Source organism: Herpailurus yagouaroundi, unplaced genomic scaffold, assembly GCF_014898765.1.
Source record: "Herpailurus yagouaroundi ecotype Mexico unplaced genomic scaffold, PumYag 28, whole genome shotgun sequence".
NCBI classification, from domain to species: Eukaryota; Metazoa; Chordata; class Mammalia; order Carnivora; family Felidae; genus Herpailurus; species Herpailurus yagouaroundi.
The window spans coordinates 167,291,374-167,315,502 of record NW_024412376.1 but is presented as its reverse complement, the minus strand read 5'-3'; the positions used below and the strand labels follow the sequence as shown (position 1 = coordinate 167,315,502).

Genomic DNA, 24,129 nt, shown 5'->3' with positions numbered 1-24,129 from the left:
AGAGAGAGAGAGAGAGAGAGAGAGAGAGAGAGAGAGAGAGAGAGCTTGAGCTAGGGAGGGGCCGAGAAAGAGGGAGACAGAGAATCCGAAGCAGGCTCCAGGCTCTGAGCTATCAGCACAGAGCCTGATGCGGGGCTTGAACTCATGAGCGGTGAGATCATGACCTGGGCTGAAGTTGGACGCTTAACTGACTGAGCCACCCAGGTGCCCCTATAGTGTCTTTTGATGAGCATTTTTAATCTAGTCAGATTCTCAAATTTTTCCTTAGTAGTTACTGCTTTGTTTAGTCCTGTTTATTAATGGTTTTTCCTATCACGAGATCATAAACATATTTTTAGTATGTATTTTCTATTAGTACTGTCCAAAGAAATGTGTGAATGACAGTGCAAGCCACCATGTGAGTAATTTTAATATTTTAGTAGCCACATGTCACATTTTTTTTCTCAGTGGATCCAAACTTTCATTTCATCCTTTACTCAATATAAAAAATATAAATGAGATCTTTTCAATTTGTTGCCTCCTGAATACTCATAATCCTTTGTGTATCTTACATGTACAGCCCACATCACTTAGGATGCTCACATTTCATAGGCTCAGTGGGCACGTATGACTAGGGGCTGCTGTAGTGAACAGCACAGTCCTGTGCTTTTATTGTTTCGCCTTTCATGCTTAGACCTGCAACCCTCCTGGAATTGAAATTAAATTTTTATACGGTGTGAGGTAAAGGTCAAGTTAGGTTTACTTCTGTGTGGAAATTCAGTTTCCTAGCAGCATTTATGGAAACAACTGTTGCCCCCTCCTGCTCCCTGCCCCCACTTTGTTGTAACTGAAGCGTCCATGTATGTGTGAGTGTATTTCTGGGCTCTGTGTTGTTCCATTGCTTTGTTTGTCCTTGTGCCAATAGCATGTTGTCTTAATTACTGTAGTTTTGTAATAAATCTCATTTTCAGAAAGTCCCCTTACCTTGTATTCTTCAAAAATGTCTTATTCTTTGTTATTTGCATTTCTGTATAATTGAAAATTATCTTGTCAACTTCCACACACACAAAAAAAACCCTCTTAGGATTTGACTGGGATTGCACTGTGTTTATAAATCAGTAGTAGGAAAATTAACTTCTTTCTAATATTCTCAATAATCTAATAATCCCATTGAGTATGGAATTTTTTCCTATTTATAAGTGTTTTATATTTTTCTGTGTTATACCATTGTTCCTTTAAAAAAAAAAAGTTTACCCCTAGGTATTTGACTTTTGCTTATTCTATTCTATTTTATTGTTTTTAAGTTTTTATTTATTTATTTTTGAGAGAGAGCACATGCACGCAAGTGGGAGAGGGGCAGAGAGAGAGAGAGAGAGAGAGGGGGGGACAGAGGATCTGAAGTGAGTTGAGAGAGCAGAGAGCCCTATGCAGGGCTGGAACCCATGAACCGTGAGATCATGACCTGAGTCGAAGGCAGCCACTTAACTGATTGAGCCACCAAGGCGCCCCTGCTTGTTCTGTTTTAAATGAGGCTTTCTACATTCTTCCTCATCTAACTTTGTCAGTAGAGATGTAATTGAGTTTTTAAGTTGCTAATTGAATGGAGATTGCAAGACTCCTATTTTATGACTCAGGTCTCTGATCTTAACTTTTTTCAACTGGAATCCCAATCTTTTGTTGTTGTTGTTGTTGTTGTTGTTCCTAAGAGTTGCAATTTCAAGTTATAGTTTGTTGTCTCAGATGTTTTCTGTATTGCTGGGTAGCCCTGCAACACTCATTAAAAGACTCCACACAGATGCCTTTTACTCACCTTCTCAACCTTGGTTACTGGCACAACACCCAAGATCGTGGGCCAAGTGAGAAGTGGAATATTAAGGAGGCACTTCTAGAGAACACCTGATATTTGAGACAGAGATGTAAAGTAGACATCAGAGAAAAAGAAAAACAAGCAAGTGTGATAACCAGAACTGAGTGAAGACAGTCGTTTTAATGTTTGTTTGTTTGTTTGTTTATTTGTTTATTTTGAGAGACAGAGCCAGTGTGCATGAGCAGGGGAGAGGCAGAGAGGGAGAGAGAGAATCCCAAGCAGGCTCTATACTGTCAGCACAGGGCTCGATCTCAGGAAGTGGAGCTTCAGGAACCACGAGATCATGACCTGAGCTAAAATAAAAAGTTGATGCTTCATCAGCTGAGCCACCCAGGCGCCCAGTGAAGGTAGTCATTTGAAGGGTGATGTGTGTGGTCAGTGGTGGTTGGGCCTGAGATTTGATTTTTTGCCCTACTTGAAGGTGATAAGCTACTTTCTTACTCTTTTATGGCTGTTAGAGGGGACACGAGACTCCTGGGTCAGAGACTGCAGACTTTATTGCTCACAGTGCAGCGGCCATCACGAGCATGACCATGTCCACCCCCCTCGTTCTCTTCCCTTCCCCAAATCCCATGTCTGTGAAGTGGAGAGGCCTACGTACGTGCTGTGGGTACAGTGAGTTTATGTTGGTCAGGGTGAAGGAGCACTGAGTTTGGGGATCTGTCATTTTTTTTTTTTTTAATTTTTAAAAAATGTTTTTATTTATATTTGAGACAGAGAAAGAGCATTAGCAGAGAAGGGGCAGAGAGAGAGGGAGACACAGAATCCGAAGCAGGCTCCAGGCTCTGAGCTGTCAGCACAGAGCCCGGCGCGGGGCTCGAACTCACACACTGTGAGATCATGACCTGAGCTGAAGTCGGATGCTCAACCGACTGAGCCACCCAGGCGCCCCCGGATCTGTCATTTTTATAGTGGGCAGTAAGCACTCCTGCACTTTGTCTCAAGGTTATCTGCTTCATAAATGCTGAGAAATGGCCCAGCGGGGAGGGACAGGAGAGAATAGGCAGAGGTTTACAGCCCTGCTAGATCCATCAAGACCAGGAGAGACCCACGGAGGACTGTCTGCAACTGTCCTCCTGACAGACATTTTAAAAAGTGAACCAAGACAAGATCTCAAGTGTTGAATGTGACAACAAAGAGATTGTATCTGACCTTTGCTAGATTCATGTCAGTGGAAGTGTGGGAGTAGAAGCCAGACTGAGCTGTGTGAAGAATAAAAGTATTGGTGAGGAAGCTGCGAAAGTCAACTTAAGGTGCTGATTTTGAAGATGCTTGACTGTGAAGGCAGGGAGAGCAGATCCAGAGAGAAAGGGGAGCTGGAGGAGGGGCTGAGAGCACTTAAATCTGGAAGGAAAGAGCTGGTAGTCAGGGAGAGGCATTCCCCCCCCCATTAAATTTCATTTTTTGTTATAATAGTTGAGACAGCTATGTATGAATATGTGTATAATAAGCATGTTATGAAGGGTAGTAAAATGAGCACCAGCCAGCATTAAACAGGCCGTTCCAGATACTCAGGCACCTTTCTGGGTTTTACCTTCCCCATCTTCCCTCCTCCCCTTCTGAGGTAGCCACCATCCTTGAATTTTATATTTATCATTCCCTTATTTAAAAATTCCTGTAACAATTAAATTGCCTATATGTGTATCTCTAATAATTTAATTTTGCTTATTTCTGATCTTTATGAAAATGGTGTATGTTTGGGGCGCCTGGGTGGCTCAGTCGGTTAAGCGTCCGACTTCGGCTCAGGTCGTGATCTCGCGGTCCGTGAGTTCGAGCCCCGCGTCGGGCTCTGTGCTGACAGCTCAGAGCCTGGAGCCTGTTTCAGATTCTGTGTCTCCCTCTCTCTGACCCTCCCCCGTTCATGCTCTGTCTCTCTCTGTCTCAAAAATAAATAAACATTAAAAAAAATTAAAAAAAAAAAAAAAGAAAATGGTATATGTTTATGTTGCCTCTGTGTCTTTGTTTATAAGATTCCTCATGCTGTCTGGGTAGCTGCACTTATTCACAAATGTAATTCATCTGTGATTCACATACAATTCAATATGTTACTGTATATAATTTATTCATCAATAATTTTGTTGAAAGATACACAGTTTTGCTTTTTTTTTTTTTTTTTTTTTTTTTTTTACAATTATCAGTGATGTTAAAAATGCTGTCAGGGCATTTATATACCTGTCTCCAGTTACTCATTTGTAAGGGTTTTGTTAAGAGTGTGTGTTGGTTAGGATTTTCCAGAGAAAGACAACCAACAGGAAAGAGAGGGATTGAGAGAGGGGGAGAGAGAGAGAGAGAGATAGGGAAAGAGAAAAGGGAGGAGGAAGAGAGGGTAAGGAAGGAAGGAGAGAGGAGATTTATTATAGGGATTGGCTCATGTGGTTATGGGGGCCAAGAAGTCCCACAATCTGTTACCTGCAGGCTGGAGACCCAGGAAAGCTGCTGGTGTCATTCAATCTGAGTCCAAAGGTCTGAGAACCAGGGGACAGTGGTGTGAGTCTTGGTCTGAGTTGGAAAGTCAGAGAACCAGGACTGCTGACATCCGAGGGCAGGAGGCGGGGGTGTCTCAGCTGAAGCGGGGAGTCAGTTGGCCCTTCCCCTTTTGTCCTGTGACCCTCAGTAGAACAGATGATACCCACCCTCACTGGTGAGGGGATCGTTTTTATTCAGTCTACCAATTCAAATGCTCTTCCAGAGACACCCTCACAAACACACCCGAAAATAATGTTTTACTAGCTGTCTGTTACCTCTTAGCCCAGTTGAGTTGACACGTAAAATTACTTATCATGGTGTTTGTTTATGCAGTAGCATTGCTGGGTTGTAGGTAATTCAAATGTTTACTACATTTATAAGATAATAGCAGTTTCCCAAGTGATCATTCCAGTTTCTATCCCTGCCAGTAGTGTTTTGAGTTCCAGTTACCATATTCTTGCCCACACTTAGCATTGGGTAGGCAGACTTTGAAATTGTTTGGGGGTGGGAAAGAGTAAGGCAGAGAAATGGTGGTACCCCTGAGGTCCCACTAGGATGGGAGACCTGGGATCTCTTTCTAGAAGACTCATCTTTCTGTTGAGATGGGATTCTCGGGCAAGGCTGCATAGGGGTGCAAGTAAGGTGGGGTGGGGAACGTGGAAGTTGAGAAAATTACTGTCAGAAATCTTTTTTACAACATTTTTTTTTGAGAGGGGACTGGATTTCATAGGATGGGAAGAAACTGGGGAGTGGGTAAGGTTTTTACGTGGTCTCCTTGAGAAATGAGAACAGTGAGCTGTCAGGGTGTCCAGGTTGTGGCCTGAGTCCCTGTTGAAGGTGCAGACATTGCCCCCCTCAGCAGCAGCCCCTGTGTTGGACAAGGAGAGCAGGGTGGCAGGGCTGCTTGGGAAGGGTCAGGGTGGCTGCATAGGCTCAGCAGAAGCTGGGCCTCCGGGGTGTCCACTCGGCTCAATGCTCCCCCCCCCCCCCCCGAGGTGCACTGTTCCTTCCACTGGACACGTGCATGCATCCACCCCAGTCACAGCCACTTTGTCCTGGCTCCTGTCTCCCTGCCCACCCCCACCCCCCCCCCCCCCCCAAAGTCAGGGTGTCTGCACAAGCTCAGCACAGAATAATAGACCCTAGGGATAGTTTTTGAATGAAAGGAGCAAGCTTACCTTTAATTTATGTCCAAAGGTAATGTTTTAGGACCTCAGAACATTTACAAATACTCTTCCTGCACAGTAGGGTTCACAATATTTTGTTTGTATTCTGATAATGGGGGAGGACATGTTCAGATCTTTGGAGGGCCTGCTGTGTATGGGAGGGCCTTGTTCCTGACTTCTGTGGCCTGGTGGGCCTGGGTGCACTGCTTGTCAAGGCTACTGGGGAAGGAACAGAGGTTATCTTAATGCTTCACATTCTTCACTGAGGCCAAGCAGAGACCCACGAACGTATGGCCTGCTCTGTGCAGGAGAAATTCAGACAAGCAGAGAGATGGGGTGGTCAAGGTGTTTTGTAAAAAGAGACCTGTGAGGATATAGGCCTAACTCAAAACAGTCTGCTCCTTAGTAGTCAGAACCAGGCCTGTGTTGAATTTAGCAATTTGGTTTCAGTTAATCATTCATCTGTCTCTTTATTTTTATATTTTTAAAAAATTTTTATTAAAATTTTTTTACTGTTTATTTTTGAGAGAGAGAGCGAGCATGCGCACGTGCATGAGTGGGGTAGGGGCAGAGAGCGAGGGAGACAGAGAATCTGAAGCAGGTTCCAGGCTCTGAACTGTCAGCCCAGAGCCTGATGCGGTGCTCAAACCCACAAACCATGAGATCATGATTTGAGCGGAAGTTGGACACTCATTGGACTGAGCCACCCAGGTGCCCCCAAAATTGTTTTCTTTGAAGAGGTCTGTGTCACGCTCAGGCATCCTGCCACAAGGAAGACTGTTTGGCAGATTAGTACTGGTTTTTTTGTTTACAAGTTTATTTTATTTTATTTTTATTTATTGGGAGAGAGTGCATGAGCGAGCAGGGGAGGGGGAGAGAGAGAGAGGGAGGGAGGGAGGAAGAGAATATCCCGAGCAGGCTCTACACTGTCAGCATGGGAGCCTTGCTACATGCCTTGAACCTGCGAACTGTGAGATTATGATGTGAACCGAAATCAAGAGCTGGATACTCAACTGACTGAGTCACCCAGGTGCCCCGAAGGTTGATTATTTTAAAGCCTTCCTTTTGATTCTGGACATTAGCAATTGTGTCTGTGTTCTCAAATATGTCATTAAAACATAAGTCTTGCATTTTATACTAAGGAGCCTGATTCTCCAGCGGTCATGTGCCTGCGGGTCTTACCAAGGCCTATAGTCTCAATTTAAACCAGCCATTCAAGAGTTCGCTAATATTTGTTTGTATCTTGAATGTTTGCCCTGTTGGGTCTTGGTTCCTAATACAGACCTATAAAGTTCCTTCATGGTGAACATCATGAGAGTGGTTGCTGATACAGGTTGTCACTACCACTCAGAGCTGTCAGATTGGGCAGACAGAACTGAGCCTCACAGATATATCGTCCAGGTGGTGGTCTTTGGCTTTTCTTGCTTAATGTAATGATTTTGAAACTCCTCTCCGTTGTTTTATGTGTCCATAGTTAATTCTTTTTTATTTCTGAGTAGTATTCCTTATCCATTCACCAGTAAAAGGACATTTATGTTTTTTGGGTTTGCTATTAACGGTACAGCCACTGGTAACATTTGAGTACAAGTCTTTGTGTGGACATAGTTCATTTCTCCTTGTTAAATACTTAGGATTGGAATTGCTAGGTGTAGTTAACATTTTAAGGATCTGTCTTGGAATTTTTCAAAGTGCTTGTACTGTTTTCCAGCCACGTATGAGAGTTCCTGTTAATCTGTGTCCTCACCAAGGCTGGATACATTCACAGTCCTTAACTGTGGCCATTCTAGTGGCTTTATAGTGCATCTCAGGGTTTTAACTGGTATTTTCTTAATGACCTGATGAACATCTTTTCTTGTACTTATTTTCCATCTGTATCCCTTTGGTGATGTGGCTCTTCAAATCTTTTGCCTGTTTTTAATTAGGTTATTTGTCTTATTATTATTGAATTGTCACAGATCTCTATAGTATATTCTGAATACAAGCCTTTCGTCAGGTACATTTTTCAAATATTTCCTCCCAGTGTGTGGCTTGCCTTCTCATTGTATAACACTATTCTTTGAAAAGCAAAATTTTAGATTTCTATCAAGTCCAGTTTATCAATGTTTTAAAAATAATTTATTTTGAGAGAGAGAGAGAGAGAGAGAGAGAGAGAGAGAGAACACACATGGGCGTGCGCACATCCAAGCGAGGGAGGGGCAGAGAGAGAATCCCAAGCAGGCTGTACACTTAGCATGGAGCCCAACATGGGGCTTGATCCCACGACCTTGAGATCATGACCTGAGCTGAAATCAAGAGTTGGATGCTTAACTGACCGAGCCAGGAGCCCCCAGTTTATCGATTTTTAAGCGATTTGGGTTTTTTGTGTTCTATGTAAGTAATCTTTGCTACCCAAGGTTATAAAGATTTTTTTGCCCTGTGGTTTTTTCTAAATGACTTCTGTTTTGAGCCCATATATTTGATCTGTGATCCTTTTTTAAATTTAATTTAATTTAATTTTTTTTCAGTATATGAAGTTTATTGTCATATTGGTTTCCATACAACACCCAGTGCTCATCCCAAAAGGTGCCCTCCTCAATACCCATCACCCACCTCCCCTCCTTTTTTTTATTTTAAATGTTTACTTATTTTTGAGAGAGAGAGAGAGAGAGAGAGAGAGCGAGCGAGCATGAGCAGGGGAGGGGCAGAGAGAGAGGGAGACACAGAATCTGAAGCAGGCTTCAGGCTGTCAGCCCAGAGCCCGATGCGGGGCTTGAACCCAAGAACCGTGAGATCATGACCTGAGCCAAAGTCGGACGCTTGACCTACTGAGCCACCCGGCGCCCCCATCTGGGATCCATTTTGAGTGAAATTTGTATCTTTTGTAAATTTTTTACAATGTTTATTTTTTTTAATGTTTATTTATTTTTGACAGCGAGAGAACGTGAGCTAGCATGTGCATGAGTGGGGGGAGGGGCAGAGAGAGAAGGAGACACAGAATCTGAAACAGGCTCCACGCTTTGAGCTGTCAGCACAGAGCCCAACGTGGGGCTCAAACCCACGCATCGTGAGATTATGACCTGAGCGAAAGTTGGACGCTTAACCGACTGAGCCACCCAGGCGCCCTGATCTGTGATCTATTTTGAGTGAAATTTTGTTATCTTTTGTAAAGTAAGGTTGAGGTTCATCCTTTTTTCATGTCAGTATCCATTTGTTTCAGAACTATTTGCTGAAAATACTATTTTTCCTTGTTAAATTATCTTGGCATCATTGTAAAAAATCAGTTGGTACTGAATATGGGTCTACTTCTGGACTCTGTCTTCCACTTTACATATATTACTCATCCTTTTGTTAGTACCGTAAAAGTCTTGATTCCTTAAGCTTTTTAGAGTAAGTCATGAAATTATGTAGAGGTTCTCTGGCTTTGTTCTTTTTCTTTCTTTCTTTTTTTTTTTTTTAATTTTTAAAAATGTTTTTATTTATTTTTGAGGCAGAGAGAGAGCATGAGCTGGGGAGGGGCAGAGAGAGAGGGAGACACAGAATCTGAAGCAGGTTCCAGGCTCTGTCTGAGCTGTCAGCACAGAGCCCGACGTGGGGCTCGAACCCATGAGCTGTGAAATCATGACCTGAGCTGAAGTCTGGAACTTAACCAACGGAGCCACCCAGGTGCCCCTGTGCATTTCTCCTTTTAATTCCTGCTCCATGTATTTTGAGCTGTGTTATTGGCATGCTTATTTACCACTGTTACTGCTTCTTGTTAAATCAGTCATGTTGTTATTATTATTAATTTTTGTCTTCATCATCATCATAACCTTCATTCATTGCTGCTAACATTCCTCATACTAAAGCCAGCTTTAGTATGGTGGCTCATGGAGCCACCCAGCCTTTTTTGGTTAGTATTTGCATTCAGTATGTCTCCCAACCTTAATTTTTAACCAATTTGTCTTTATAATCTGCTGTAGAAAGCGTAGTGGATCTTGTTTTTTAATCCAGTCTATCTTCTAACAGTTGGAAAATTTAACTATTTCTATTTCATGTCATTATTGATAAGTTTGGATATAAATCTACCATCTTTTTTTTTTTTTTTCTATTTTTTCCTGTCGTTTGCTACTCTTTCCTTCCTGTTCCTTCTTTTCTTTTCGATTAGTTGAATACTTTTTATGATTCTATTTTACCTCCTCTTGGCTTATTACCTATTACTTTGTTTCATTTTTTTTCTTTTTAAAAAATTTTTAATTTAGTTTATTTTTTTAATTCACATTCAAGTTAGTTAGCATATAGTGCAACATTGATTTTAGGAGTAGATTGCTTAATGTCCCTTACCCCATATAGCCCATCCCCCTTCCCAGAACCCCTCCAGTAACCCTCTGTTTGTTCTCCATATTTAAGAGTCTCTTATGGTTTGTCAACCCTCCCTGTTTTTATATTATTTTTGCTTCCCTTCTTTTATGTTCATCTGTTTTGTATCTTAAAGTCCTCATATGAGGGAAGTCATATGATATTTTTTTCTCTCACTAATTTCGCTTAGCATAATACCCTCCAGTTCCATCCACGTAGTTGCAAATGGCAAGATTTCATTCTTTTTGATTGCCGAGTAATACTCCAGTGTGTGTGTGTGTGTGTGTGTGTGTGTGTGCGCGCGCGCGCGCACATGCACACGCACGCACATACATACCACATCTTCTTTATCCATTCATCCATCGATGGACATTTGGGCTCTTTCCATACTTTGGCTATTGTTGATGGTGCTGCTATAAACATTGGGGTGCATGTGCCGCTTTGAAACAGCACACCTGTATCCTTTGGATAAATGCCTAGTAGAGCAATTGCTGGGTCGTAGGGTAGTTCTAGTTTTTTGAGGAACCTCCATACTGTTTTCCAGAGTGGCTGTACCAGCTTGCATTCCCGCCAACAATGCAAAAGAGATCTTCTTTCTCTGCATCCTCGCCAACATCTGTTGTTGCCTGAGTTGTTAATGTTAGCCATTCTGACAGGTGTGATGGGGTATCTCATCGTGGTTTTGATTTGTAGTTCCCTGATGATGAGTGATGTTGAGCATTTTTTCATGTGTCGGTTGGCTATCTGTATGCCTTCTTTGGAGAAGTGTCTATTCATGTCGTCTGCCCATTTCTTCACTGGATTATTTGGTTTTGGGTGTCGAGTTTGATAAGTTCTTTATAGATTTTGGACACTAACCCAACTGTTATCTGATACGTTGTTTGCAAATATCTTCTCCTGTTCCGTTGGTTGCCTTTTGGTTTTGCTATGTTTAATTACTTTTAGTGGTTCCAGAGTTCACAATATGTATCTTCAACTTTTCAACCTCTACTTTCAAAGAATATTATATGCTTAACATGTAGTGTTAAGAGCCTTAAAAAGTTGTACTCTGAGCTCCACCAGTGTTTGTATAGTCATCTGCTTTTCTCATACAAATATAGAGTTTACCGTACATTTTTCTTACTTTAGCTTTAAATAGTTAATTATCTTTTTAAAAGACTTAATAAACGAGAAAAGTCCTTGTCCTTTCCCTCTACTCCCTTTTATAAGCTTGGTGTTCTTCACACCATTCACCTGCGCTCTTCTACCTTTAACATTTCCTGTAGTGCCGGGGAACTGCTGTTTGTTTGAAAACTTTTCCTTTGCCTTCATTTTAAAAAGTTGTTTTTGCTAAGAATGCTAGGTTGTTGGTCATTTCTTGCTGGCTTCCCTATTTCTGTCGGAAGCATGTTGCCATTCTTGTCTTTGCTCCTGTGTGCAGAAGGGATGTTTTCCTCTGCCTGCTTCTCCGATTTGCACCCCATTGTTGCTTTTTGGCAGTTTCACTCTGATGTGCCTTGGTGTGGTTTGCTTTCTGTTAATTGTGCTTGGGATTAGATGAGCTTTTAAGATATGCCAGTTTATGGTCTCCTCAAATGTGGGAAATTTTCAGCTGTTTCTTTATATAGCCTTTTATTCTGGGATGCCATTACCTGCATGTTAGACATCTTGACTTTTGTTTTAGAAATGCTTCGTTTGTTTGTTTTTTTTCAGTCTTGTTGCTGCACCTCATTTTGGATTATTCAGATTTATTGATACTCTGTTGTAAGACAGCTTATGTTTTCATTTCCAGAAGTTCCATTTGCTTATTTTTTACATTTTCACTTGCTGCCCTTGTGTTTTCTGTTTTCCTCTACTTTCTGAAACTTAGAGTTTATAATCACCAGTTTGAGATTCTTGTCTCTTGGTTGCATCATTTTCGTTATTTTGGGTTCTGTTTCTCTTGATTGGTTTCCCTCATGGTTGTGAGTCATATTTTCTTTCTTCTTGGTTTTGTTACTGGATGCTGGGCATTGTGCATTTTACCTTGTTGAGTGCTGGATTTTGTTGTATTCTCTTAAACTGTGTTGGATTTGGACAGAAGTTAAATCTGTGTAAGATGAGCACTACAAGGTGGCACATTTAAGGATTTACTGTATGGGCATGTGCTATTTTAAAAGGCCTCATTTCATCCCTTGTCACCAGGAAATGTTACTTTTCGGGTTCTTGGCTGCTGTTCGGAGTCTGTCCTGTGTGTCAGGTGCTAGTGCACAAAAGTGAGCAGGACGGAAAGGGTCCCACTCTTGTGGAACTGAGCTTCCAGTGATGAAGACAGGTGAAAAACAACACAGCGACAACAACAGGAAAACAAGGGAGACACCAGGATTTCAAAGAGCAGTTTGTGATATAAGAGATTAACAGGGGTGATCAAGGTCAGGAGATGGGCACCCACACCAGTAGTTTGAACAGGGGCACTTTTGCGTGGAGAGCCAAGTGTAACGGATCAACTAGCCACATCTGGGAAGGGAACGCAAAAGAATCCAGCAGTGGCACATCTAGGGGGCAGCCACTACCACGCAGCTTAGGGAGACGACGCCAGGCAGGACCCCCTGGGAAGAGGCTCTCCGGGTAGCGGAGCAGCTGCTGAGGAGCTGCAGGGCGCGCGGCAGGTGGGCTCGAGGGGGAGCCGGCGGCGCTCAGTCCACCTCGCTTCTCCGAGGGGCTGGCGGGAAGAGCCCCTGCCTCCGCAGTGTCCCTCCGGCGCCCCCTGCCGGCAAGGCTCCGCTCGGCGCCAGCAGCTGGGGAGGCGTGTTTGCCGGGGCTGCTCCCACACAGACCCCGGAGGCAAGGGTGCATTTGGGGCCCAGAGGCCAAAGGTTGACCCCTGGCTCCCCCGTTTCTCTGCTGAGGTGTGCCTGCTAGAACTCTGTCCGTCTGCCAGGCCATTCACAGGGCTAGGGGGTTAGCGCTCCAGGCCGAGAACAAGTACGGTGACAGGAGGGCAACAGTGTGCCCTGGGAAGGCTAGAGGACTGTGTTGAGATAGTTAGAGTCTGTTCCTAGCTGGTGTGGAAGTTCTGTGCGGGGAGGTGACAGGGTCTCTCTTGCTGCAGCCACCACCCTGGCTGCTACTTGCAGAGGAGCCGTGGGCACAGGTGACGGGGCGTGGCCTGGTTGGGCGTGGCCTGGTTGGGCTCGGGTCGTGCGGCAGCCTTGCTGTCGGGTTCGATGGGGGTGGAGGGGCGAGGAGACCTCCTCCGCGAGGGGCACGGACCCGCTGTCCTTGGGGGGCAGCCTGCTTCCGCCAGCACCGCCTGCGGACCTGTGGACCCTTTTCAGGCCTTTCCCGTCGCTGTGGTATTAGAATGGCCTCATTTTCAGGTCCTCTGTCCTCTGTCCTTTGCCGGGCTGTCCGTGGTCCTCCTTGGTGGCAGCCGCCCCCCTAGGCCACGGTTGGGACTTGGCACGGGACTGTGTGCCGCGGACTCTGTGAGACAGCCCGCAGTCGCGCTTGCCCCCGCCCTCGGTGCTGGCCCGCCCCTGGCTCCTGCTGCGCCCCGCCGGGTGCCCGGACTCCAGGGGCCGCACGACAGGCCCGGCGTTCTGTGCTCCGCCCCCCCCCCCCCCCCCCCCCCCCCCCCGGGCCGCCCCCCCGGCGGGGCCTCGGGGGCCCCCCCCCCCCCCCCCCCCCCCCCCGCCCCGGTAGCCAGCCCAGGAGGTGCCCCACGGGTCTGCCCCGCAGACGCCACAGCCCGCGAGGGAGGGCTTGCGGCCCGGTGTTCGCGCGTGCGCACTCCCTTCAGCGCCCCTCCCGCGGCTCTGCCCTTCTCCTCAGCTGTGCGGGCGATGGCCGTGGGGCCGGCTGCCCTGCTGGTGCCCTTTCTTGCGGGGGGGGGGGAGGGGAAGGCAGGGGTCACCCGCTCTCAGACAGGAGCCCACTTCCCACATTGTACCAGAGTCCTTCTCCGGTCCCGTCATCGAGGGACAGGGTGCCAGCTGGGTGGGTGTTGGGGTCACGTCCCAAGACCGGAGAGGGCCCGGGGAGGGGGTAAAGGTCGCATTCCTGTCCCCTGGAGTGGCCGTCGGGTGTCCGGTCACGGAGGTCGGAGCCCGCTTCATCCCGCCGCCTCTGCCCGGAACGCTCGCTTCTCCAGCCTCCCGTCCCTCAGCACACGCGGCGCAGCCACTTCCGGCTACTTCCGGCGGGCTCCCGGCTGGGGCCACCGGCTGCGCCCCGAGCGCCGTCCCACCGGTGGGGGCCGGCCCGGCGCGCGTGCGGGGCTGGAGCTGCTCTTCTCTGGAGAACGAGCGACGTTTTCGGGCGGCCTTCCCGGGATCAGGTGGCACGTCTGAAGGCGCGACAGTCAGTTGCCAAGGTCTCGGGTGTCAGGAAAAGTCGCCCAGGTGAGGCCGTTGGGGATCTCGTCAGTGTCTAGGTTTCCATCTGTTTCTCCAAGGCCTTTTTCTGACGCGTTGGTCACAAATTTGTGCCGTGAACGTTTGAACATAGTCTGTCCTGTTCTCTTTTTCAAGCAGGGCCAAGACTTTCTTCTTCACTCCCCTCTCAGCGGCTCGCAGCCGGAGGCGGGCGGCGGGCGGCTGGCCCTCGGCGCGCAGACGCTGCCCTCGGCCGGGCTGGGCGCCGCCCCCTCGGACGCCGCGTGTGCTTGCGAGGCCTGCAGCGAGCGCAGGTACGGGTGTCCCCGGGGGGGCGGGGGGGGGGGCGGGGGGGGCGAGGCGAGGCGAAGCGGGGTGAGGAGCGCGAGAGCCGCCCCCCTGCCCCAGGACGCTGGGCCGGCGGGCACTGCGGCTGCTGCGGGGCAGAGGGGAAGAGAAGCCGGGGCTTAGGGGGCTCGGACCGCAGCCGCAGCGGCCCGCGCGGAGGGCGGGGCGGGACGGGGCGGGGGTGGGTAGCGGGGGCTTCCTGGGGAGTGAGAGCTGCCTGGGGAGCCTCTGCGTTCGCTATGCGGGAGGCCGGGTGCGTTAGCTCGCGTCGTGCAAGGAGGGGCCCCGGGACAGCGGTCCAGGGTCCGGGGACCGGCCGCTGTGGGCACCTGGGGCCACGGCAGTCGGGGTGGCCCCCCCCCCTCCCCTTGGGCTGTCTGGAGGGTGAAGGGCGACACCGACCCTGCGCGAACCCTGACCTCCTTGCTCTTGTGCCCTCTAACAGAGAGATTTCGGCAGACACAGACCGGGAGCCCCAGCAGCTGCAGAACTACTGGTCAGAAGTGCGCTACATGGTCCGCTGCATTTACCGCCAGGCAGGGACCCCGCTGGCCGACGACCAAGACCAGAGTCTGGTGCCGGACAAGGAGGGGGTGAAGGAGCTCGTGGATAGGTACACGTTGCCCCCTGTGTCATGTCCCTCCCTCACCTGTTGCCGGGGAAGCCTCCTCTCTGCTTGCGAGGGTGGTGGGGGGGGGTCTCCTTTCAGGACCTAGTGAGCTCGGCCCTGCGTGCTTGGCCCCGGGGGCACTGCCAGTCTTCAGCAGACAGACTGCCAAAAAGCACACCTGCTGGGTAAAGTTTCCAATTCTAATTCTGATGAAATACCTCTTGTCTGTATAATAAAAAAAGAAAAATGAGTTGACATGTTTCTTTCATTTCTTAGCGCTGAGACAGACGGTAACACTGCTTTTTGAGTACTTTCTGTGCCGGGGGTGATCTAAGCACTTGCTCAGGAGGCACTCTTGCATGTAGTTAACCCAAGGAGGACAGGACAGGCAGTTATCCCAGTGTCAAGGTGAGAAGAAGCTTCCGTGAGGCCAGGCAGCTTGAGAACGCGTGTAAGCGTGAGTAGAGGGCCTGCTGTAGCCAGGCCTGGACGTGTGGGTGATTCTCAGACAAGAGTGGCTCACCACATGGCGTCTGTTGTTCGGCAGCACTTTGTGCCCGCTGACGCTACAGAACTTGAGGTGGGCATAATTTTTATTCTTCCTTACAGCTTGTAGCATCTTTTTCCTCTTTTTTTGACATGTTCCGAATAAGAGGAATAAATTTGAGCTGGACATTTCATGGATCGATTCTCCTTTTGTTTTCTTTTTCTCACATTTTGAATGCAACACCTTCGGGGGTCTTAGAAACCGTTGTTTGCTGTAGAGTACAGTTTATCTGTGGAGACTGGAATAGCGATTGGCCATGGGTTCTACTGACTAGTGGTTGAATCCGGCCAGTGTGTTTAGCGCTTGGCCTGTGTTCCAGGAGGCGGTTCTGGGTGGTACGTGCCTGTTTTGGAAGTCAGGTTGCCAAGTGAGGATGAGGAAGAAACATGACCTGCACCTCAGGCCCATGACTTCATACACTGTGAATGCTTAGGAAGTGGCTAAAGTCAAACGAGGCAGCCGAAGGAGAACACCCAGCAGGTACAGTGTGGTGAGAGATGTTACCATGGAAATTACAGAGGTAATACTGTGAATTGTGAAGGTTTGGGAAGCAGTGTTGCTCTACGAGTGAAATAATACTGTTATGTGGAAATCTCACGCCCTCATCTAGGAGCGTATATATCGGATAACCGTATTTCCCCCAGTCCTTGCATCCAGGAACGCTGCTGTTTTTGTTGGTTATGTGCCGACACACATCAGGAGAGGGATGTGTGTGATGCCTGTACAGCTGGTGACGATAACCCTTTCCTCCTTTCCGTGGCCCCCGGCGTCCTGCGTGGTCCTGCTCTGCGCCACTCTCATACTGTTGGTCACTGCATTCCAGCTGTGCTGGCTCCCGTCATTCCTCTCCTGGCCACACTCGCTCCTGCTCCAGGACCTTTGCATTTGCTCTTCTGTCTGCGTTGTTCTTGCTTCCTCGGGGTTGTTTTTCCTCCCTTCAGTTGTTCACATTACTTTTCGGAGTAACCTCAAAGAGGCCACCCTAAAGATCTGAGGCGCCTCCCTGCCATCACTATTCCTCCCCTTGCCCTCTTTCTTATTACGTTACTGCCGTTACCTAGAATTCCATCATATATAGGCACGTGCCATAAGCGTCACGTGGGCGGAGAGTTTCTTTACTTGGCTTCCTCACTGCTGCGGTTTGACGGGTTAGAATAACCTTCAGCACACAGGCGCGCCCCTGCTTGTTGACTGTATGTATGGATGAGCTGCCCGCATCTTCAGCGTATTCCTGCCTCTTGGTCATACGGTTTTTAAAAAACCTACTTGCAGAAGTACCCCATGGCCATTTCATTAAATTTGTAGAATACAGAGAGGGACAGAGACATAAAGTAAAACAGATGTACAGTTCTCCATGTTAAGAGGCATCCAGTCTCCCTATAAGTTTGATTGTTCCTCTGTCATTTGAGTCTTCTGTGGTGTCCATTTAACACACGAAATGCATTCCGTTTCACAGGACAGTTGTTGTACTGGAAATTAAGAAACTGTCTGTCTGAAACATACCGGCCTCAGTGGGAGTCCCATCAGTTTTTATTGTTTCTGTAGCCACATTGTGTATAAGGCTTCCCGTGTTTCATTGCTGGGTTTCACTTGGTTCTTGTCTTTGCAACTCAGGTGGTGCGCTAATTTAAAACTGAAATAGATGGCAACTTACTACATTCTTCCCTTTTGACCAGACGTGGTGCCCAGAAGGTGAAAGGATCCATTATGTAAAGTCCAGGAACTGTGGCCTAATATGTTTTACAACTTGTGTCTAATGAAGCACTGGCCTCAGAGTGCTTCCTCCTGGTGGCGGGTCACAGACAGATACTGTCGTCACCCCAGTGATCCTGGGTTTCTGTCTGCAGGCTCCTCAGAAGCTCATACTTAAGAGGAACGGCCACTTTACAAGTAGACTGTCTGCAAGTTAGGGAAGAAGTTCATAAAAATGTTAACTGCTATTGTGGCCCAGTGGAAAGGCCCTTATTAATTTTTTCCCTGCTCCTCATTTTACAGATTTTATTTTATACGCTCCTTTGGGTTTTTTGGTGGGATAATTTAAAAAGGGATGTATTGTTTCGACAGTGTCCTCTGATTATAAAAATAATAAGCCCATTTGGATTGTATACCGAATTCATAGAAAGGACAGAATAGTCTGCATTAGTCCTCCAAGCCAGGTATCACTTCTGCTGGGATCGTCGCTTTTCACCTAACATACGGGCATTGAAAATTAATTGTCTTCAGCCTCCTGTGTTTTTAGATAGTCTTGTGGTTGAGAAAGCACATCCCTCCCAAGACAGCTGCTGCGGTGCCCGTGTATAAGCACTGCCACCTGCTGGTTCTGTGAGTTCCAGCCTTTTACCCAGCCCGTGTGGACTTCTGTGTTTGGCTGAGGGATGAACTCAGCGATCAGCTGAGTCAGTACGTGTGCGAGCCAGTGCTAGTGCAGGGTAAGCTCTGAGTAAATACTGGGGTTTTTTTGGTCCATTAGCTGGTGACTTTGGAGTTCTCGATGCTTTCTGTGCCTGGGTTCCTCTCTGTTGAGTGGGGTGATGGCCCCTCTCACAGGTGGTTGAGAAGATGGCTGCTGTTTCTGTCGTCGGGCCGGTGCCTGTGCAAAGGCTCCGGGACGTTGCTCGTAGAACAGTTCCAAGGAGGGCCTTGTGTGGATGGGATACAGGTGAGTGGTGACTCTCTCTTCTCTGCGCAGGCTCTGTGAGAGGGACCCTTACCAGCTGTACCAGCGGTTGGAACAACAGGCCAGAGAGTATGTGCTGGAGATGAAGGTCCGACTCCTCCGGCAGCTGTCGGCTGCATCCAAAGTGAAAGCCCCGTCTGCCCTGCAGGGCCCTCCACAGGCACACCAGTTCATCTCCCTCCTTCTCGAAGAGTACGGTGCCCTCTGCCAGGCGGCACGCACAATCAGCACCTTCCTTGGCACGCTGGTAAGAGGGAAAGCTGCCTTTCTCTGGTTCTGCTGGGGAGAGCTGTGGAGAAGGGCTGTGGTCGTGTGAAGCCGTGAGGCTTGTGTGTTGATCGCGTGCACCGTCACGGGCTCCTGCTTGGCGGTGTTCAGGCATGTAGGAGAGAACCTGATTCCTCTCCCTTTTCTCTTCTCTCTGGACTTTGCCGTGGGATAAAAGTGTTGTGTGAATTGATATCCGGGCGACACATCATAGGAATGCTCTTTGGAGGCCTTGAGGCCTAGGGAGGGAGCGATGGGGACCATATGAGGTTAGGACCAGTGTGTGTGTGCATTAACGGAAAAGAAAGAGAGATGGCTTCTGTCTTGAGTTGTTAACTCTGCTGTCAGTGTGCACACGCAGAGCATGAGTCCTGTAGAGGGCACTTGCTGACAGCCCTGTGGCTTTCGGTCATTGATTGCCCAGTCCAACCCTGGGTTAAGGATGGGTTCACAGAAACAAGTGAGAACACCACCCCGCCCCGCATCCCTGTCTGGTAATGCTAACAAAGGAGTGTCCTTTCTGACCACTTCACAAAGGTAAGTTAGCACAGGTGGGTAGAAAGAGGCACAGAGTGGAAGTACAGTTACTGGAAACCAGCTAAGCTAGAGATGAGTGCCTTCGGTCAGCCCTGGCAGTCAGCGCAGCTGCCAGTTGGAAGGAGACCATGGTACCCAAGAGACCAGCCATTCATGCTTTCTGGACTGTTACAGAAATAGCAATTTGCTGATAGTCTGTGGAGCTGTTGCTCATCACCTAAATTTTATTATTAAATGATACTTCAGGGGCGCCTGGGTGGCTCAGTCAGTTAAGCATCCAACTTCGGCTCAGGTCACGATCTCATGGTTCGTGAGTTCCAGCTCCGCGTCGGGCTCTGTGCTGACAGCTCAGAGCCTGGAGCCTGTTTCGGATTCTGTGTCTCCCTCTCTCTCTGTCCCTCCCCTGCTCACGCTCTCTCTCTCTCAAAATAATAAACATTAGAAGAAAATTTAAATGATACTTCATTGGGCTAGTTTTGAGTACTTTCTCATGGGTAAAACTACATTTTGAAACAAGTATAGTAATCAGTAATCCCTAAAGTTTTAAATGTAATGGTCTTTATGTGACTCTAAAGTTGATAGAGCTTCCTGCTAGAGAAATTTACAGGCACGCAATTTGGCAAGTAATTTCAGGGGGTTCACGGACTTCCTCAAGCATTCCTGTGGTAGACCTTGCCATTCCTGTAAGTGACTCCCTGCATCTTCGAGAAGAGCTTGTGTTGTGAGAAAAGGACTGCTGAGTGGGAGGGGCAGAGTCTCTGCTTCAAGATGCGATTCTACAACTGGATGCCTGCGCCCCTGAGCGGGGCCAGGCTCGCTTCTGACACCTCACTCCTTCCTGGCGCGTCTCATGCAACTCTTCCTCTTCTGCCTCGACTTACTGAAAGTAAGTCAGAAGTTCACATCTAGTGTGCCGTCTCCTCTGTGACCACAACCTTGAGACCTTCCTGAGTCTGCTGTGAGAGGGGACAGCCGAAGTTAAGAGTGTCTCCTGGCTGTCTGAACCTCATGCATAGCAGTGAAGAGTGCTACCGCAGTGCCCCAGCTGGTGCTTTAAGTCCAGGCCCTCCTCAGGCAGTTAGAGTGGAATAGGGCTCTGGAACCAAACAGATTGATTTGGACCCTGCTTCTTGGAGCAAATACCTAGACATTTACATAGAAGTATTTTCTTGTGGTTTGGAAAAAAGTTCGTAAGCGCGAAGAACAAAATGTAGTTGTTTGGTCGGTGATTTATGTCACTTTGGTTGCACATGGAGATACTCTTTGGTTTCCAGTGGTACATCAGACGAGATACCTTGAACGCTTCCTTCCTTCAAGGGAAACAACTGAATTACTGGATGACAGAAACTAAAACAAGATATGAGCTTTTACAACACATTGCTGAGGTGGCATGAGAGGCAAGAAGCCTTAGGGGTGAAAAACACATCGGCAGCTGGAATTCTGAGTAACTTGTGTGCCCCAAAGCCACCATTCACTCCAAGGATTTATAATCCTGGAAGACAGGATGTACAGCCTAGGTCCAACCCCGGGTGGCATCGGCACGCAGTGCTGGGCCTGCAGATGGCCACCACCTCCCTGTGAGAGCGAAGGAGAGGCCCTCAGACTGGAGGGACGGCAAGGGCGTATGCCTGTTATGATCTTGGGGTGGGCAGAGGTGAAGTACAGCCTCCCCCAAAAGTGTGTAACTGTGAACCAACTGCCTCCTCGGCCTGTGGTCTCAACAAGTGCTGTCGGTGGGGTATCGCAACTCCCAAGCCCACAGGTCACTTTATGGTGATGGAGGCTGTCATGTCAGTAAATCAAGCAACGTGCACGCAGTGGGCTTGGCGTCATCCCAGGTAACCACAGTAACCTTGTCGTGTCACAAAAGCTGACTATGACTTCTTATCACTGACTCACACCCAGTCTGTATAAAAATTCTCAATTACCTCCAGAACCTCTTTTATGGTTGGAGCGTTCAAATCAGGATCCAACAAGGTTCACACAGTTGTAACAATATCCTTCCAGGCCTGCCGGGGATCTTTGCAGGATAAGAAATTGACACAGCTGAGTTAAGATTGAGTTAAAGTTAGTGTCTGAAGGCAGCAGTTCTCAACATTTTTGGACTTGGGGCCCTTTAAACTTAAAAACTGAGGACTCCAAAGGGCTTTTCTGTCTTTGTATATTTTATCTGTTAATATTTGCTGTATTGAAATTAAAAATTCAAAACTATTAAAGCACTTTTGAGATGAGCCCCATTACATAACATAAATAGCACATATTTTAAAATAAAAACTATTTCCTTTCTTTCTTTTCTTTCTTTCTTTCTTTTTTCTTTCTTTCTTTCTTTCTTTCTTTCTTTCTTTCTTTCTTTCTTTCTTTCTTTCTCTTTCTTTTCTTTTCTTTTCTTTTCTTTTCTTTTCTTTTCTTTTCTTTTCTTTTCTTTTCTTTTCTTTCATTTATTTTTGAGAGAGACAGAGCATGAATGGAAGAGGGGCAGAGAGAAAGGGAGACACAGAATCCGAAGCAGGCTTCAGGCTCCAAGCTGTCAATACAGAGCCTGATGTGGGGCTGGAACTCACAAACCGCAAGATCACTACCTGAGCCGAAGTCGGACACTTAACTGACTCAGCCACCCAGGCGCCCCAAAAAGAACTATTTTCTGAAGCATATTTAGTAAGAAGAGGGGCGTCATTTACATCTTTGCAAATCTTCATAGTTTCTGGCTCAAACAGAGGACACATGGATTCTTCTCGTTGCTTCTCCGCTCATGCTGTTGTCATAGGTTGCTTTGGCTGAAGTTATTGATGAAAATCCTGCCTCACACAGATGTGTATTTGGAAAACGGAGGAGTACTTTAGTAGTCTTTTCAGCCATTTTTCTTGGAGAGTACAACAGTGCCTTAGTGCTTCTTAAATGTTTATCTTTGGGAGAGAGAGAGAGCGAGAGCATGTGCACAAGCGAGAACGGGATAGAGAGGGGGACAGAGGATCTGAAGCAGGCTCCACGCTGCCAGCAGTGAACCCACCTCGGGCTCAAACTTACAAACCGCAAGATTGTGACCAGAGCCGAAGTCAGACGTTTAACTGACTGAGCCACGCAGATGCCCCCAGAGCCTGTTAATGGTTAGTTGCAGTGTAGACTCTGAAACCCTTGAGCTGACTGTATTGTTAACATCAGAACCATTATTGTAGCCCACACTTTGGATGTGCCCATGCATGGGTTTCTAGCATCATGCATTGGTTATTTGGAAAATACTGGTTCACTGAATAATTTAGTGCACATCTTCCTGATGATATTCAGTATAAAAAGTGACCTTTGTTACTGTCACCACTGATCCTTATCAGAATGGAGAAGCTTCAAGGCCACAGTGGCAATTTTCCAAAGTTCTGATTTTTGCTTGAAAGCTTGATTTTTTTCCCCAAAGTTCTGATTTTTGATTGGTCACAAATCGGTCAATTATTTTCCTTAAAGCAGCAAATTGGCTTGCTGTGCAAACCCTGCCTGCTAAGTTCTCTGCTAACTCGACTGGCTTCTCTTGGAAACATCTCCTGTTTTTCTGATTCTGCAGAACCCATGGCATACATCTAGACATAGAAAGAATTTTTAAAAACATGGCTTTCATGGGAAATGTACTTGTGGGTTTATTCCACACTGCCCTGGAGAATCAGAGGATGATGGGGTCATAGTTTATTTTTTTTAATTAAATTAAATTAAATTTTACTTTATTTTATCTTTAGAGAGAGAGAGTGCATGAGTGGGGCAGAGGGGCTGAGGGAGGAACAGAGAGAGAGAATCCTAAGCAGGTTACACACTCAGTGTAGAGCCCAACAAGGGGCTCGATCTCATGACTCTGGAATTGTGACCTGAGCTGAAATCAAGAGTCAGATGCTCAAATGACTGAGCCGCCCAGGTACTCCGATAGGGTCACATTTAACAAAATGTATTTTATTTTATTTTATTTTATTTTATTTTATTTTATTTTATTTTATTTTATTGTATTTTATTGTATTTTATTGTATTTTATTGTATTTTATTGTATTTTATTGTATTTTATTGTATTTTTTATTTTTACTTTTATTTTTATTTTATTTATTATTTAAAAATTTTTTTACATGTTTATTTTTGAGAGAGCATGAGCGGGGGAGGAGCAGAGAGAGAGGGAGACAGAATCTGAAGCAGGGTCCAGGCTCTGAGCTGTTAGCACAGAGCCCGATGGAAAAAGTTTATTTTAAATATTAAAATAAAATTAGGACTAAAGTTATGCTTCCCACTAAGAAATGCCTTGCTAGACTGCAGTAATCATGAAATCTGAATTTCTATCCACAAGGACAGAAGAATCTTCACTATCCTGGTATTTCTCAAGGTCTGTTACAGAACTTGATTCTAAATATCTTCTCTTTCTTCTTCCAAATCCCAAAACCTTCTTGCAGTTGAATATGAAAAGTAAAACTAGCCTGGATATAAAAGCACAAGCCTGAGTCATTGGCGAGCTTGTTCTCGGCGCCTCTGGCTCAGGCAGCACCGAGTCCCGGCCACACTCACACACAGGCGCTGCTCCCCCCTCCACCCGCCCCCTCTGTAGCTGTGAGTGCACGTCTTCCCCAGAGCCCCCCTCAGCTGGCCGAGGGACTGCTCTGGCTGCTGCCTTAGCTCCTACACGTTCTCTGTTGTAGAGACGAATTGTGAATCGGATCACTGCCTACTACTCTGTCCCCTGGTGACTCCTGGGGAGCAGGGACCTACGGTTCTGGTCTTTGTGTTCCTGTACCTGGCACAGCACCTGCAGAGCGTAGTCTCTGCTGAGGTCCGTGACACGTGGCATGTTCGACATGTCCTCTGTGGCCACGTCCTTAGTACATTTTTGGGGTAACAGTTTCTCATTCCAGAAATGGGACTGAGTTTATTGGTTCCTGGGCCACTGTCCCTGTATTGAATACAGGTGTTGAAAAAGCACACCTACGGGAGTGAGAGCAAGCTGTGGAAACATGGACGACACTGGGGGTTTGAGGTTCTCTGCAAGCATCGCGGGTTCCTT

The 24,129-nt window shown here is 47.0% G+C and overlaps 1 protein-coding gene across 9 annotated transcripts in view; it reads left to right on the top strand.

Annotated features, from left to right (window-relative positions):
• FAM193A (family with sequence similarity 193 member A) overlaps nt 1–24,129 on the top strand; it is a 170,901-nt gene that overhangs the window by 86,049 nt on the left and 60,723 nt on the right. For 7 of the 9 annotated variants that reach the window (XR_005794673.1, XR_005794670.1, XR_005794671.1 and 4 more), the window contains exons 3-5: nt 14,283–14,440; nt 14,920–15,087; nt 18,321–18,555. Coding sequence is in view for 5 of the 9 variants with exons in the window: in XM_040489365.1 (XP_040345299.1) it covers nt 14,283–14,440; nt 14,920–15,087; nt 18,321–18,555 (561 nt within the window). In the remaining 4 variants the exon portion in view is untranslated. Of the gene's footprint in view, nt 1–14,024; nt 14,154–14,282; nt 14,441–14,919; nt 15,088–18,320; nt 18,556–24,129 lie in introns of those variants that run through there. The other 2 variants (XM_040489395.1, XM_040489389.1) reach the window with 2 other exon arrangements.